Source organism: Prosopis cineraria, unplaced genomic scaffold (assembly GCF_029017545.1).
Source record: "Prosopis cineraria cultivar Desert tree isolate PC_DT_omini unplaced genomic scaffold, ASM2901754v1 PC543, whole genome shotgun sequence".
Lineage (NCBI taxonomy): Eukaryota > Viridiplantae > Streptophyta > Magnoliopsida > Fabales > Fabaceae > Prosopis > Prosopis cineraria.
The window spans coordinates 29,852-47,742 of NW_026555868.1; the positions used below are offsets into that span (position 1 = coordinate 29,852).

Here is a 17,891-nt window from a genome sequence, read left to right on the forward strand (position 1 = left end):
AACTTGTAGAACTCACAGTTTTATGTCATTATTAATTTTTTTATAAATAGAATTTTTATTTATTTGTTTTATTGCAATATTGTAAGTTAAATTTTACCATCTTAAATTTATTTATTTATTTTATTTAGAGGCATTTGATTCAACTAATTGAGGGAGTTAAATTAACTTATTTTATAATTTTGAATTTGAGTTTTGGGACATGCAATCATCTTAAATAAATATGATAAAAATATTTTCAAGATATCTGTAATGCTGTGGTTGATAATAACAATTCCATGTGATAGGGGTTAAGATTAGTGTGGGTATTCTTTGTCTTATCTAAGGATATACATGAGATGTAGAAAAGAAAAAAGGAGGGAGGGGGGGAGAGAGAGAGAAGAGGTCGCATAGGGCTGCAGTAGGGAGACACACACGGGGGATCCGCTTCCTAATAAATGAGTGATTCTTGGATCAAGGAGAAAGAGAAAGAGGATTTTGAGAGGTGATGGTAGCATGGCTATCCATAGCCTTTCACATGCTTTCAGACTCAAAATGCTTGCAAAGATACTTATAAATTGTCTACTAACAATATTCTTATGTTGGATGGTGTACAATGAGAAGGGAAGTTATTCTTAAAACAGACCTAATTATTTCTCTGTCAATCAAACCCTGTAAAACACCCGTCCAGATGCCTTGTCAGGCCCAACATCTCGTTTAATAGACGCAAGAAAATGTTCGTGCTAGACCTCCGAAAACTGGGCATTGCATAATTTGGGCCAAAAGCTTTTGGACAGCCCACCTAGAGTTGGAAAAAACGTTGGAGCGCCAAAACTCAAGCAGAGGAAATGAGTGTGAATTCTGTGTAATGTGCACAAGGTTATTCCTGGCGGTGAATTCCCCACATAGTGAAGTCCTTTCATCAGTTTTATTTGTCTTGGGGAAGACGAAAGACCTTGTAGTTCCTAATTTAATATTCGGATTTCACTGCCAAAGAGGGAAACCCTCTGGCCAGGTGAACGACATCGTGAGCAATGTTCAGGAACCAGTACGACACGGACGTGACGACATGGAGCCCCGCCGGCAGGCTGTTCCAGGTGGAGTACGCGATGGAGGCAGTGAAACAAGGGTCCGCCGCAATTGGACTCCGATCCAAGACCCACGTGGTCCTCGCTTGTGTCAACAAGGCTAACTCCGAGCTTTCTTCTCACCAGAAAAAGATCTTCAAGGTTGACGACCACATCGGCGTTGCGATCGCTGGTCTCACCGCCGATGGTCGTGTTCTCTCCCGCTACATGCGATCCGAATGTATCAACTATAACTATACCTTCGAGTCTCCTCTTCCTGTCGGCCGACTCGTTGTTCAACTCGCTGATAAGGCCCAGGTCTGTGTCATATTTTGAACTGTGGCTTCTTACTCAATTTTGCCATTTCCAACCGTCATTTTCTGCTGTTGTAGTCGTGATTAAGTGCATACTACGGAAATGTGTTCAGATCGTGGAATATAAGCTAGGGTTTTGTTTGAAACAAGTGGTGCCAGCTTTCTTTAGGGTGAAAATAATTTTCAATAGTCGACCCCCTAGAAAGTGAGGGGTTTTTAAGAAATTGGTTAAAAGTAAGACTAGAATGTTGGATTATGTGCATACTATGGAATATGGATTCCGAAGAAATCATCCAATTTACAATTTAGAAAACAATTTCTGCCAGGTTTAATTTTGAGAGGTTATTGTTCTCTAGGAGTGAAATCCTAGGGCTTTCTGTTCTACATTGCATGTCTGAGAGATCAGCAGACATGTTATGGAGCTGTTTTCAATCGGGAATTTTTTTTTTTTTTTTTAAATGGGAGCTGTAGTTATGTCACTGTCGAAGGAGGATGGATGTAGGTTTTGATATTCCGGAAGATATAACCCTTAATCGTGTCTATTTTGTGCAGGGTAAACTTGTTTCACGGCCTACAGCATTTTGGCAAATCCCCGGGGGGGACTAATAACTGATGGATTTAGGCTTTCTGCTTTTACGTTTTTATTTTAATTTATTACATCTTGGCTTTCTTATATTTCATTCTGATAACTACTAGTAACTTTGTGTGTGTGTGTGTGTTTGGGTGTTTTATTTTTTTGGGGGGGGGGGGTTCGGTGGGTTTACTTAAATCTTTGTCAGAAAGCGGGTTAGCTCACTCTTTAACGGATATCTGGTCAATATTTAGCATGAGACTGCTGCCGCCAGCTAGACAGTTGATCGTTTTAGAGGGATTGGATTGTTGTTTAGCTTCAAGTGCACGTATCTGGCTTACGTGAGATGACAATGCTATTTGCCTGAGTTTCTTTACGTTTTTCTTTCAAAATTTTTAGACTTCCCAAGTCACAATAAATATAAAATCATCTTATTAAGAGTAATTAAATCATGGATTTAGTGACTTATTTTTAGTAGTAGGAAATTGTTTTGATACACAGTGAAATACAGCTGGAATGTTATCATATAAATGAGATAAACCATAAATAAGATATAGTTAAAAGGAACACAAGTCTACGCATTAGTTGCAGTCTAAGACCTGCTAATACTGTTTGGTTAACTATGACATGGAGGTGTTGTGTGGCAGTAAAATAAAGTTGAAGTTTTAGAGGTTTTATTCTTATTGTGGTAGTTTCTTGCCAAAACTCTAGTAAGGATTGTTTGCTCTATTTTGTGCTGTATCAGTATTTGATATGGTGAGACATAAAGTATGATACCTAATACATCTAGACGCTGCATTTCATAATCAAATGGATAATTCAAAACATGTTTTCATTTGTTAGTTAATCAAACACTACATTTTCTATCCACCAAGTGAAGGTTGCTTTTTCTGTCTATAAAACTATAATATTGTCTTCTGTCCCTCAATTGAAATGCTGTGCATTTTACTTGAAACGTTTTTAGGTCACAGACAGGGCCCTGGTATTCTGTCCCTTTATTAAAATGAAACTAGAGGCTTCATCACCATGCACTCCCCCCCGGGGGGGGGGGGGATGTTGGGCCATTGATGACCTGTCTTTGCAACCCACATAGCCCTCCCTGGATCAGGCTTTCAGGAACCTCTAGAACAGTGCAAATTGTGTTTTCCAGCATGACTTGTATGATTCTGATGATTCAGGCAACAATTCTGATCACCAAATGATTTGAATGTCTGATTTTTTCCCTGCATTCAATTTGTATTCTTAGTCGGTACTTGTTTAATTTCAACAGCTATCAGGAGTGATTGGTTGTTTAGGTTTTCTTCTCTTGTTTAAACAACAGTTAAGTTGTTCAATTGGATAAAACTCATCCATCTGTTCATGAAAATGAAGTCAAATTTGATCCCAGAAATTGAAGAACGGGAATAAAATAAGGTATTGATGGGCTCATAATTTGTGCATTTAAACTGAAAGGTAGAAGAACTCCGCAGGATGTTATTTCCCCTAAATATCAAATTTGAGTGGATTTTTTGTTTTTTAAAGACAAATTCAGTGGGTTTTTTTTTTTGGTACTTCTTGGATGTGCTTGTGGTTGATCGGAGATTTGGTTATTGGAAGGAAGCTCTAAAATCTTGCTCATCATTCTATGGTTGTGTGGAGGCTCTTTTAACCCTTTTGGGACATTTCCAACAGACAAAACAACTGCGTGTTGCCGTTTTTTTTTTTTTTTTAACAAAACCAGGAGTCCAGGACTGCTATTCTTTCAGGGATTTGGGGATATTTGTATATTATTTAATTGGTGTGGAGCCTTTTTGTTTATTATTTTCGGAGTGATGCATATTGGATATCATATTGCAAGGTTTTTGGCCTGTAACTTTGTTGAGGTGGCTGTGGGATTGCTGTTTCTGATCTGTATTATATTGGTAGGTTTGTACTCAGCGATCATGGAAACGGCCTTATGGTGTTGGTCTCCTGGTTGCTGGATTAGATGAATCTGGAGCTCATCTCTATTACAACTGCCCGAGTGGAAACTACTTTGAATATCAGGCTTTCGCAATTGGTTCTCGCTCACAAGCTGCAAAGACGTACTTAGAACGCAGGTTTGAGAATTTTACGGGCTCCTCACGGGAAGATCTGATTAAAGACGCACTTATTGCAACGAGGGAGACCTTGCAAGGGGAAAAACTCAAGAGTTCCATATGCACAGTTGCCGTGGTTGGAGTTGGTGAGCCGTTCCGCATATTGGACCAGGACACTGTACAACAGATGATTGATGCCTTTGAAATCGTGAGGGAGGAGGAAGTCCCTTCTGCTGAATCTCAGCCAGCAAGTGGGGAGGATGCCGGTGCTGATCATGGCCCGCCTGCTGATCAAGGTGCTGGTGCAGACCAAGGTGTTGCTCCAATGGATATTTGATGACTTAGAACCAGTGTCGCAGTTGTTGAAACGGATCATCTGGAGATGATTGGGTGGCATGTTGAATGTGTTTTGGGATTGTGGGAAACGAAATTTCTTATGGATCCTTTTCTTAATCTGTTTGTTTGTACAATTCATCCCTGGCTCATAATTGTCAACAGTTTCAAGGCAGTTTCTTTTGGTCTTCCTCAGTGGCCGATTTACAATATGCTTAAAGATAAAATCTGCTGTGACAAAAATGGTAGGCAGACTAGAGTGGCTGTGCTTAATTATTGTCGTGACATTTTTTGTTTTTTTAACTTTGAATTTGAACAATTTTAGAGAGTAGTACTTAGTTACTTGCGCCCCCCCCCCCCCCAAACAAAAAAAGAAAAAAAAGATGATGCGTTAGTTTTCTAGAATGAGTTCTCTTCTGGGTTGCTGCTTGCCGATAAGATTTTAAACTAGTTTGGTTCAGATTTAAGAAGCATTTTGTACTTTTAAATTAGGAAAATATCGAATTAAAACTTTATATAAAAAGGTTGGTTTTGCATGTTACTTTAAATTTTGATTGTGAAAGAGAGGGAGAAATTGTGTTGGTAGTAATATGATGTTTCTATTGTTTTGAAGCTATGATGATGCTTTTTTGAAAAATGTTAGTGTTTGTACTTCATAAGTTGTGAACATTTATTGATGGATATATTTAGTTCATAATATAGTTTTATGCTATAATATTTTTTGATGAGTCAAGTTTTTATCACATAGTATATATGTATATGTATCCCCGAATCTGTAGCCTAAAAGTTGAATCTAAGCACTGGTGCTTGATAGCAATTTCGAAAAATTGAGATTGAGCTATATGCACGTTAAAAGTATGTATATCATATATTTTATTTGGATTAATTTGAACAATTTAGACATTATATTTGTATGATTTAAATCAGTCTCTAAATTAATAGTTAAAATTGATATTATTTTCAGCCTTGCTTTATTTAAGATAAAATTAACATTAAATTTTACAAAAAAAAAATTAATAAAAGTCAACGTACTATTATTGACTTAACCCTCCCAAAGGAAGTGTGTGCGAGTTGTTTATTTCACTAATAAGTTGGATCCAGCCAACTACACTAAATGTATATCACATTGCTTGCCAAAAAAATGTATATCACGTCCTAGATTAGAATATGACAAACGATGGAATGCAAATAACTCAAATGACGAGTATTAAATAATCGCGAGCAACCTGGGTACTCGATTCACAAATAGCTGTAGTACAAGCTCCCTTCCTAAACTGATTAACAAATTTAAAAATCTCATAGCACATGGATGATCAAATCTAGAAAGGAGCCATATTCGTAGCCTAAAACATGTCTACTATTATTGGGAATGACATTAGTCCTTGTTCTATGAATTTGAAGAAAACAAGAGCATATCCTTGATGCCATTTCAATATTGGAATTAAACAAAACATTCATTTTGCAGAACTCACTTTTGAGAAGCTTTCGTGCTTTATCAGGAAGGACATTATCTGGAAGAATAAGCTCTGGAGGGATTTCCCGAACGATACCCAGCATGGCGTCATACTCCTCATCCTTACGTGCATACTTCTTCCGCAATGCCTTCTCAAACTCAATTTCATCGAAGGACTTGACATTTTCAGCTGCATGGACCAGTGCAAGGTTAGTATAGTTGGTGGCTGACTGAGAGATGAATGCTATCTCTTCATCCGTTAGCTTCCTCAAGAACTTCGCTGGATTGCCTCCCCATACCTGCAACATATGTAAGCTTGAGCTAACAGATCATGGCTGAAGATTATATAACCAGCATCCCAGAAGAGAGGGTAACCAGGCTCATACTTGTCCTAAAACACATGCAGAGAAGTTCACATTAAAAATCATGATCCCCCTTGTTCTACCATTAATTGTATTTGTTAACTCAACAATGGAAATTATATCCCAAACACACACATGAAAACAATCCTAATTTTCACGCGAGAAAAAGCCAGCAGATACACAAATACTGTACCTCCCCAGCAGGAATCCTTGTATCTTGCCTAACAAGGGCACCGGCAGCAACCATACCATGTTTTTCAACAACAACACCATCTAGTAGTGTTGCTCCCATACCAACAAAAGCCTCATTCTCAACAATACAGCCATGTAAAACGGCACCATGACCTGCCCGGTCCAAAATTTGATTAAATTCCCATGAAGGGAAGAATGCAGCCGCATTCATAATCATTCATGGGGAGATATATTACATACTCACCAACGGTAACATTGTCCCCAATAATAGTTGGCAGCACCTTCCCACTTAAATTTGACTTGGCAACATGCACCAGGGAGTTATCTTGTATGTTAGTTCCACTTCCAACACTAATGCTGTTCACGTCGCCTATGCAAAAAGTAAAGATCAAGTAGAGTTTTGCACATGCATAAAGCAGAAAACAGAAGTTTCATAATTTCCTTTTTTCAAATGACAAAAGAGCAATCTCCCTGAAAATTATGTTTGGGAAGTAGAGGAAAGCTTCCAAATTGGATAGCTTTGTTTACACAACAATGATAATCCAGCAGAAAAATGACTAGTATGTGCAACAAATTATTCCAAAAATGGATCTTATAAGCTACTGAAGCGTTAGACCACTAAAATGTTCCATTTCCAATTGATGATCAAGCTATTAAAATAATATAAAAAAGATCAAATGACCTCACCTCTCAAGACACATCCATACCAAATTGATGATCCTCTTCCAATTTGAACGTCTCCTATGACTGAGGCACTTGGGGCAACAAATGCATCCTTATCAACCACAGGAGCCTTATCAAATATGTTCATCAAAGTTCGATGCCTAGACACTAAACACAAGAAGAAAGAAAACTGTTTTATAAGTTTGCATGGAATAATAGCAAAGCAGCGAGGGAGAGCCCAAGACAAACCACAAGGAGGGTAATTCATGGTTAAAGAGAAGTTAAGGGAAAAAGGATAGCATTTAATTCCATTTTTAATATATTGTTTTATATTCATATGCAAAATTATTGAGTTTTTCAATAAACCAAAGCATGAGAGCGGAAAAATGAATTATGTATAATATCAAGTCCAAAGCAAGATATCTTGCTCCATCCGATTTTAAATACTTCATTTATCAATAATCAGTAATATAAAATAAGATCTAATACAATCTCCACAGGGGAGCAGGACAGCAGGACGGCATCAATAACATGATGCCTGAGTGAACATCACCAACTATAGAGTATATCAAGAAAAAGAATAGGGGGAAAAAAAAATCCAATCATCGTATGCTCTAGAGAAACCATGGTTAGAAGCTTCATACTATTGAATTTGAGCGTGTCATCTCATCAATGTGTCGTATATACTTCTTCTACAGCTTCATAGTCTTTCTATTAAATGTTAATATGAAACGAAACTTCTAAAGGCTACTAAACACTACAAATTAATCAGAAACATCATACGGCCAATTCCTATCGCTAATTATTTTCAGCACAATTTTCCAACATGGATGAAGCTATTGGCAACTTCTTAACAATGAAATAAAATTTGATGGGAAAATGCAAACTGTATAGTTGTTAGTGTTAATAAATATAATGTAGTCCAGACTTTTTATCTCCAATTGAATGATACGCAGTCTCCACTTTGTTCCAATGGAAGTGCTAGAGCTAACAACCCAAAAATTATTCAAGTTCTCAATTCTGTTCAACATATATTTGGGATGAACACAGTAGCTATGCCTTATTAAAGGTGACTTAACTATGATAAACTTCGGTCTATGAAAGCAAAGGTCAAATTCTGCTAGAGTACATGACGGAGAATAAGATGGCATTTCTTCCAAATGGACCGAACAAAATCTACAACGAAATGATAACACGAATTGCCTAGTTGATGAACAAATTGAAGATAAAATTGGATCTAAAATCTCAGGAAGAGAGTGCAGGAAGCGCACGTACAATTTTCTTGGAAATAGTAGCCGCCCAGGAGACGGCTTCCGAGCCGATCAATGGCTTGACCAGTCCCTCGAATCCAGCCTCCGACGGTGTATATGGCCTTCCCTAAGGTTCCCATTTGCAACGCTTTTGAGGGTCCGTGAGTCTGGGCGTGTTTCGAGTTTCTGCGAGCTCAATCTCCCTGCACGTTTCCCGTTTGTAGATTGCGAGGGAGAAGGAGGAGCGCGACTGTGCTTGAACTCAGAAGCCGTACCTGGCGGTGGTAGGGTAGTATATTCCGCATAGTCTGGAGGGCAAAATGGGGTATTGATTTTGGTTGCGAATCGTTCGGATGTGGCATTACGAATTTGCCCTTAACAGAGTGCTTCAGTCGCTGACACGGTGCGTTTGGAACCCCACTAATTTAGAATCCGTAATTTAGGCCAGTTGGGTTTAATTCGGGCCATCTTCATTCCACAATAAGCCTGGCCTTACAGAAAATCGAAATAATCCAATCTGACTCTAATTTTTTTGAAATTTGGGCTGAACTGAATAATTAAATTATTAAAAATTTATTTTTAAAAAACAGCTTTAAAATTTTACTTTAGAATTAATTATTTTTTATTTTTTAAAAAATATAAAATATATTTTTTGAACACTTAAAAATATAGAAGACTAAAAATTTTTGCGTTTTAAAGTTCAAAAATTAAAATTAAAATACATTTTAAATATTATTTTAAGATGTTTTACATATTAAAAATATAATAATGTGAACAATTTTAATTTTTTAAAAACTATCTATAACAATATACTTAAATATATGATCTTTTTAATATAAAATAAACTAAAACATAAATAATTAATTAATTTTTAAAACTCAGAGTTTAAATATTTTGTTGACCATTATTAAAAAGAAAAAAGAAACTAAAGACCCAATAGACGACACAAGAAAAGAAAACAGTCATCATGAACAAAGACTCGAACAAAAGACAAGACTCCGAAAGAAACTAGACTCGAACAAAGACAGCTCCTTAGAAACAAAAGCCAAAATTCAACAAACAACATGTACAACAAGGAAAAGCCCAAGACATCTTCGAAAAGTGCTAGCATATGAAAAGACTGTTGGCTCGCACAAACAGCCTTGCGAACCAGCATCAAAGCTCCGCGAGCAAATTAAAGAGTTGAATCACAGTCAACCAAGTGCTTTCTCCCGTAGGATTTGATGCACTCCCGCAATGCATGCAGAAGCCACGGCAAGTGAAAAAGCTCATCAGCCAGAATAAATCGAAGATATCATGAAGCAACAACACGAACAGAAACAATTTGAAAAAAAAAAAAAACAAAATGTTAACTCTCTTTTGTCTTATCTCTTGAAAGTCTTATCAGAGTATTTATTTTTTGTTCCTGCAGAATAAATCATCCCATGGAGTCATTGAATTATTCTGTGCCTCCTGAAATCAAACCCGTCATTTCCAAAAGAAAATAAAAAATGCTGAATAAGAAGCAAAACCACAACAAAGAAAACCATAAAAAAGCATGAATGCGTTGAGACTACTTAAGAATCAGCCGAAGCAGATTCTGACGTGGAAGCAAAAGCCAGGTGGCCGATAGCTAGGCTATAATAACAAGCATCAATAATCCATTATTCCCTTGTTATTTGGTTCTTTGTTTTATATCAAAGCAATGCCAGAAATGGCGAGTTTCAAATTTTCCGAGAGCATAACCATCCCCGCCCTTCCTCTATCATAAACCTTGGATTGGATTTGCATTTCACTGCTTTAGTTAGTTTGCATTTGCAACAAATGAGTGAAAGAACTCTGGTTCCAATATTCTTCTTCTGGGCATTCCTTACCATTATCACTCCGACTCTTATTCTATTGTCAGAGAATTCGAAGGACGACTTTGATATAAATGGTAAACACCTCTTACAAATCCCTGATTCTCTCTGCTATGACTATGGCTGGTTGTTGTCAAGTTCACTGTTTTGCCACCTTTTCAAGAAAATTAAAACCTGTAATATTCTTTATCTCTAGCTTTAACGTTCTTATTGCAATATTTCAGGAAATATAACTGAGGGAAGAAGGCTAGAAGAATGATGAGTGACCCAGAGAAATATGTGATCAGGTTCAGAACAAAGGCACAGACGACTGCAGAGGAGATGGCCCCTTCACCAGCGCCAAATCCATCAATGGCTTCATATTCATATCATGATCAACGCAACGGCACGTATGGAGGGCTTAAGCTTCTGTCTCCAAAAACACAAGTTGAACAAACAGGAATCACATCCGCAAGTACCTGATGACAGAGCTCTCTGGCTTGGGATCTCAGACTTTCCCGTCCTGTCCTCCTCCAACTACTAAATAAATTGATGAAAAATGCATGATGTTGTTGTTGTTGTTGTATTGCAGAGATGTCAATTATTTTTTAGGAGATATATTTGCGCAGATTGTGCATTCAAATGTTTTATATTGATTGTGGGTCTTATACTTTGCGCATAATTTATTGAATATGTTATTATTTATGGACATTGATAGAATAATTTTTTGCCAATATATTGATTACAATTAGGAATAAAATAACTGCGGAGCTTATTGTTCCTCTAGTAAATATTTAAAAAAAAAACTGTGTAATGATGCATTATATTGTCGGTTGAGTATGTGGAAAAAGAACTTTGACAAACTAATTCAAGTTAGGTGGATGCTGTGCTTTCTCCTTAACAATGTCATCATTTTCACGACCAAAACTACATCCACGTATTGTTTGATTTGCTACAGTTGAGCATCGTGTCTGTAGTTGAAGCATTCACTTATTGGCGAAGCAGCCCTGTCATTGATTCCGAATAATAAGAAAGGGAAAGAGGTGATGTCTGTGATGAATATCAAAGTAACATCATTACGAAAATCTGATGGCCATCAGCACGCCTGCATTATGACGATGGCCAAAAACAAAAGGCCCGCAGCCCACCTCCTTTTATTTTGTTGGAAGCTTTCCGTAAACTCAAGCAACCACTCTGTGAGTTGGATTTTTGTGGGGTTGATCTCCTCTGGCTCCGTTTCATAAGAAACTTATTCTGTAAAATATATAGGTCCAGGATCATTTAATTGGAGAAAAGTTTAAAAAATTATTTATAATTAAAAGGTATCTAAAATATTTAAAGAAAAGTTTTGTCGAATTATTATAAAACTAATTATATTATATGATAATAAATGTTGAGCTTTAAGGTGACAATAGAAGTATAAAAGGTTTGAGTTGTAGAGATAAAAATATTGAGATGGATGTAGGGACATGTACGAAAAGATAAAATCTAAAATAAGCAATTATGAAAAAAAAATGAATGTGACATTTATTGAGGGAAAATAATAGAAAATTGGTTGAAATATATGATTTGGACATGTACAAAAAGGTCATGAGGTGCACTAATGAGGAGAGTAAAACGGACTTAAGCCATATAAAAGAGGTAAATGAAGACCAAAGAGAACACTTATGAAAGTTATTGAATGAGGGATTTCTTAGTTAATAATATTTTTAAAAGCTTGATTGATGATATAACACAATGATATTATGCAATATATATGACCGATCCATCCAATAAGATAAGACTTGTTGTCGTCGTTGTATATATGTCCAGGGTCTTTTAATTATTCTTTATGGGGTTACTTTGTTATTCATCATTATTTCCAAGACATTCCTAATCTCCTATAGTGAATTATTTTTGGGCAGCTTAGTTAAACTTGTTTCCTTTGACACGAGAGTGTTAAAATTAAATTCCAAACGTCTTTTTGTTAACTAATCACACTTGTTTAATATGCTTGATCATCCGCACATCCAATGATAAGGTTAATAAATTAATTGAAAATAACTCCTTCTTCATCGACAAAGGCAAGAGAAGGCTGCTAGTTGTTGGACCTTGTTCTTAAACCTCAGGTAACTTTGAAAGATCTTTAATTTTTTTCGCAAATTTGATAGAAATTTTTAGTGAATTAATTTTATTAAAAATTATCACCCAGAATTTAAGTTTGTTAAGATTAATCCTGACATCAGCTAATACATATAGGTATTGTCTAATTACTTTGGTATTCATGTGGTACCCCGTTGCCCTTCTCAAATTGATACAAATCTCTACATATTTTTCATTTCTTTTTTTTAATACAAGGCACGATAAGCTTGAACAAAAAGAAATACAACACTAGGAATTCATATCAGCTACAACTAGGTCAATGCAGTCCGTGGGGCAAGTCCAAACTGAGATAGTATCTATTCCAACTCCCATGAGTGCTCCATGCCATTTAATCTGTACATCTGATAGTACCCTTCAAAGCATACCAAACAGCCACTCTCATCCACTGTATAAAATATCTCTAATCTCTTGAACTTTATGTTTAAGCGAGTGCCAAGGTCCACAATCCCTAAATATAAGATTCCAAGCCTTACAAGTGTTAGAATGCATCACAATACTTGTCAAGCTCAGTTGTTTGCAAACTTCAAGTCCTATGTTGATTAATATAAGTTCAGCCTCCATGATAGAAGTTTGGCTAATACTACATTGAAAACTTGTGATCCTGACCAATCGAATCCCTAAAGGCTCCTCCACAGACTGATTGGCCATTAGAGTGAATCAAAGCATCTACATTAACTCTAAGAGTTCCTATTACTAGGGGTATCCATCTTGAATCCTCTTTTGTGAGTCCCTGAAAAATTGCATGTTTATAGTGGTGTCCAGTTGAATTTTCAATAGGTTTCCAATGCACTGATGAATGACATCTTGGGTTGTAATATTTAAATTTTCAAAGATTCTATTAAATCATGTCTTTTGGATGAGCTAATAAGTATGAGCAAAGGTCTTGGTCCAAGGCCATCGTTTGAAATTGCTCTTGCATGGCTTGTGTGTAGAATTCCAGCTCAGCCATCCCTGCAAGTCACTAAAGAAGAAAACAACATAATTGTTAGTAGAAATGACATGTTTCCACACCTTTTTAGCAATCTCACAGTCTCTCAAAATGTGTATGACACTTTCTTCACAATTAAACTCAAAAGGATAAAGGTAACTTTCAATAAGTCCTCGTTTGGCTTTGAGTGAATATTAGTCAACAATCTCTAATGCTTAACCCGCCATGAAGAACTTAATTTTATCTAGGATTGGCCATCGCCAAAGCTTTCCCACATAGATGCTTGCATTATATATTTCTACTTATTAATGAAGTCATAAGCCACTTTGACACTAAATTTGCCATCTGTATTTTGTCTCCAACAAAAACCATCACCTTCACTTCCTCTACTTAAGTTAATATGAACAATTTGTTGTATGACCCATTTAGGGAGGATGTGTGTTCCAAGAGATCAGTGTTTCACCTCTCATTAGGTACCAATGTTGCCCGTTTCTTCACTTTGTAGGAGAGGTTGTGGGATCCAACACAGGTGGGTATGCGATACGCTATGCCCCTTAGTAATTTGATAATTAAGGAGGCTTTAGAATGATTATACTACCAGCATACCCTGTCTTGAATAAACTGGGCTCAAGAGAGTCCCACTCTCTGCCTTACTAAAGAAACTTGGGAGGTAAACTTGAAAAGAGGGAGGGCAAACAAGATCATGCCAACACCTTCGTATTCCATATTAAATATTTCTCCTGCTGCAATCATATTAGGAATTAGTTTCTTTTGGAGGTCTAGTTCAACGCAAATCCTCTAAACCTACCTCTTTCTACCTTAGTCTTCCTTGCGGTGAAATTTGCCAAAGTATTAAGATCAACTTTAATGGTCTCTCTGATACAATCACCATGTCTAGATATAAATTCGCCGTTGCAGCAATGGACTGGTATTTTAGGAATATGGACCCACACGGTCTCTAGACGGCCACTTTACCTAAAGGATTATTGTAAGGGATGAAATAGGGAGACCACTGCTAGACAAGAATATAATGCTATTGTATGGTCCATGGTCCTTCATAGTTCATACAATACCTTCTTGTATTATTCAATCCAGCCCTCTTTCTCCCTAACCAAAGCACAATATTTTCCAAACCTTTTCTACCTATTCTTTCACCTATGATAGATTATATCAGCGGCCCAAGATGGTAATAACTAAGGCATTATTCTAGAGTTTACACTACTCATTATACTCTTTTTCACTGATTGGGATCTCTAGATAAATGTCTAAAAGCTTCTTAACTTCCTTAGAAGGTTTTGGCAGCTTCTAAAATATTTCTTCATTCTTAGTAAAAACATCATCGATGTCAAGATCCATACCTGAGTAGTAACCATTGGCGACACTATTAAAGCCAAGGAGTGATTCTTTATAAGAAGTGAATTTCCTTTCAAGCCAATTTCTGGATATCGTCTCCTCTTTTTTCTAGCACTCACTTGTTGGATTTTGTATCATATCTACTATAATACTATAATCTTTCATAATATCATTAGAAATGGGGACACATCTTCGTTTCAGTAGAGGCCTTCTTCTTCTTTTTTTTTAATTGAGGTTCCTCAGGATCTTTGTCAGTTAATCGGCCATCCAAGGGCACCTTGTGGTGCCCAAAATCTTCCATCAGAGAAAAATCACACGAGCACACTTCCCAAGAGAGAGAAAAGGCTAAAACACTCAGAGACAACCCCCACCATTGATTTTACTGAAAAGTGCATATTTTCCATTCTAATTATTCCCATAATGGCTCCATTCCATCCTTATGATTTGAAGCTTAGACAAAACACTAATGAGGGGATGCAAGTCTTGAATTATGTCCCCTGAACATCAGATATTATATTTACATCAATTGTTTTTTAAAAAAAGTAAACTTATAGATCTTGTTTGATGGTTAGAAAAAAAAATAGAATGAAATTGATTAAAAAATAAAGACAAAAATCAATTAAATCACATTTCTCTTCACAATAAGCATAATAAAAACTCATTATACTATATATTATAAATATAATAATCATCATGTCTTTTTAAAAAATCTCATGAATCATAATTTCCCAACTCTATTAATTAAATTATTCATTTCCCTTATAATTGTGCTCATTTATCCCCTTTAATTATCGTATTTTTACCTTTATTTTTTTAATCCATTCCATTCAATTTTATTCCAATAAACAAATGTGACCATAACTTGCCAAACATGTACATCAGATCAAGGACTCTGAAGCTTGAATTCTCGTTTCTCATCAAACAAAGCATACAAGTTCCACTAAGCTCCCCCTCACCTTCCTTCACTCATTTCTCTGTTCGGAAGCTTTTCTTAAAAGCTCAAGCTAATGACAGAAGCAACAATGATAATTGGAGGGTACAAAATTAACGAGTTTAAACAGCCTCTTTTTAAAAAGAAAACCGAAAAGTAAAGTGGCATCAAACACAGAAGCGAGAACTCAGATTATATATTTATTGAATCACCCTCAGGACCACACATAGCATGCAAATATGTGCTTGATTTCTCAGACGAATTGGTCGATGTATTCTTCCACGGTAGTGTACTTGACATCAGGGTATAGCTCCGAAGCCTCGACACCGAACGAAGGCTCAATTTCGAAGTTAGTGTGGTCGCCTTCACGAACACCGAGTGGTTAATTGCCAAACCACATTGATAGGAATAGGTGACTCTGCAACAAAGAAAATTTCTTAGATTGTGAGATATGAATCAACCATCATCATACAAGAACCCAACATAATTCAACAAGAACGATCACAGACCTTGAATGTCCTTGAGAAGTTTCTCTTCTGGAACGTAAATCTTTTCCAGGGTCTTGCCGATCTTCTTCTCCCACAAGGCAACCAGCTCATTGAAGGAATAAATGTTCTTAGGAGGCCTGAGGTAGAGAATCTTGTTCAATGTCCTCGGGTCATCGACAGCTCGAATTGTGTAGGTTCCGATGTCCTCTTCCTTGTTGAAAACGGCTATGCATATTGAAAAGTGCAGACAGCAATTTCACTTTTGAAATCCAATTAAGTCTTGAAGCTAGTCCAGAATTAAGTAAAGATTCACGAAGAACAAAGAAGTACCTTTGGGATTGCCATCGCCTAAGATGATGACTTTGTCTCTGGGAGGGCAGTGGCTCCTGGCTGCACCAACGAGGGCAGAAAATAGCCAGCAAAGCAGTTGCTTGAAACGTAAGTGTATGGTATACCTTCGGCTTCAATAGCACGTCGGATTTGGGCCTTGATCGCGAACGCGGATTTTGCTGGTTCCACTGCGTGCACACGATCCACGTCGTTCCCGAATTCTGAAGGGAAAAATCTCTGCAAAACGAAGATCACTTCAGAATATGGCTGGACCTCAGAAGAGATCACAGATACGAGGTCAAATTGAGATGGGAGAGTGATACCTTGACGTTACCAGCCTCTTTAATGGCAGAAATGATCTCGACTTGATCTGCTAGCTGCATATGACCCACGGTGGATATGACCACGTCGACCTGCTTGATGGCCTTCACCAGACTCTCGTGGTCGTACAGATCCCCCTGCATATATATTCCACACTCTTTCTTAATTATTTCCCTTAAACCAACTTCAATGCTTATGAACAATCTGAAGAAGACGAGACTTACATGCAATAAATTGACGCCTAAGGTTCTGAAATGTCGATGAGTTTTCCCTTGATAGGATCGGAGACAGTGCTTTCCCTCCGCTCGAGAAGTGCTTTCCTCGCCTGCTTGGCTGCTTGCTTTCCACTACGTACTTTCCGATGTAGCCGGTGCCTCCGATGATCAAATCTTGCTTTTCTCCGCCATTGTTATATAAATCGGTCTCTTAATTGCTTTGCTTGATTACGGGGAGGAACGAAAGAGGAGCTTAATCACCCTCTCGACTCCATGCGTAGTGGGTTCATCCCCCTTTTATACTCCACCAAGACGTTTGAAGTTATAGTGGTACTTTTTTTTTTTTTTTTTTTTTTTGGGTTCCAACCTCATTCTGTGAATGGGATGTCTCGTTGAGGACCGGGTTAAATTTAAATTTTGCTTCTTACGTTCTGATCCGTTATCAAATAACACAAACCATTTATTTGTTTATTTATTTCAATTATTTAGTTATCTATTTATTTGAGTATTATTTATTTTAAATATTAAAGCAACGCATCATTTAAATAATGCAAGGTATTGTTTATAATTCGTAAATAATGTGATTTATTATAGATTTTATAATTACAAACATGTTATTTTATAATTTACGATAATAGAATTTATCAGCAACTAAATTTTGTTCTCGGATCCTGTGGCGTGCAAGAAGAAACGCTCTAAAAAGACACGAAATTCAGAAGCCAGCATTAAAAAAATTGATTTCATATTATTTTATGATAAGCACGGTTTATTTATATAGAGGACTTTGGATTTCATATTATATATATATATATTACAATTTTGTATACACACACACATATTAAAATATATGTTCGATGAAAGCTTCATACTTCGCCTATTTGTTGAAGGTTATTAAAAATACTTTCAGAAAGCTGTTTATAGAAGATAAAGAGAGAACAGATGGAAGGCAATGAGACTTGATGGGACGCGGAATCTTGATTTGGCAGCGAGCAATTAGCTGGTTGTCCTCCATCACTGATCACGATTGATCTCCTTCCCATCGAGGAAGCAGGTGAAGGGCAATTGCGACATTTCAATAAAAAGGTTGGGGTCCGGTGCCCAGGTGGGAGAAACCCAGATAGAAGTGAT

At 36.8% G+C, this 17,891-nt stretch overlaps 2 protein-coding genes and 1 pseudogene across 2 annotated transcripts; 1 reads left to right on the top strand and 2 right to left on the bottom strand.

The window, feature by feature from the left end:
• The first annotated feature begins 867 nt into the window (after positions 1 to 867).
• LOC129297504 (proteasome subunit alpha type-1-A-like) lies at positions 868 to 4,493 on the top strand. Its single transcript, XM_054935837.1, has 2 exons — positions 868 to 1,361; positions 3,834 to 4,493. Exons 1-2 carry the CDS (start codon positions 1,011 to 1,013, stop codon positions 4,320 to 4,322), a joined length of 840 nt encoding a protein of 279 aa, XP_054791812.1. The 5' UTR covers positions 868 to 1,010; the 3' UTR covers positions 4,323 to 4,493.
• Positions 4,494 to 5,530: 1,037 nt separating this feature from the next.
• On the bottom strand, positions 5,531 to 8,550 carry LOC129297508 (gamma carbonic anhydrase 1, mitochondrial-like). Its single transcript, XM_054935838.1, has 5 exons — positions 8,264 to 8,550; positions 7,013 to 7,156; positions 6,570 to 6,695; positions 6,327 to 6,478; positions 5,531 to 6,070 (listed from the first exon to the last, which is right to left on the bottom strand). The coding sequence occupies exons 1-5, from the start codon at positions 8,376 to 8,378 to the stop codon at positions 5,615 to 5,617; spliced, it is 993 nt and encodes a 330-aa protein (XP_054791813.1). The 5' UTR covers positions 8,379 to 8,550; the 3' UTR covers positions 5,531 to 5,614.
• A 6,806-nt stretch (positions 8,551 to 15,356) lies between these two features.
• On the bottom strand, positions 15,357 to 16,955 carry LOC129297507 (phenylcoumaran benzylic ether reductase Betv6-like; annotated as a pseudogene).
• Positions 16,956 to 17,891: the final 936 nt, after the last annotated feature.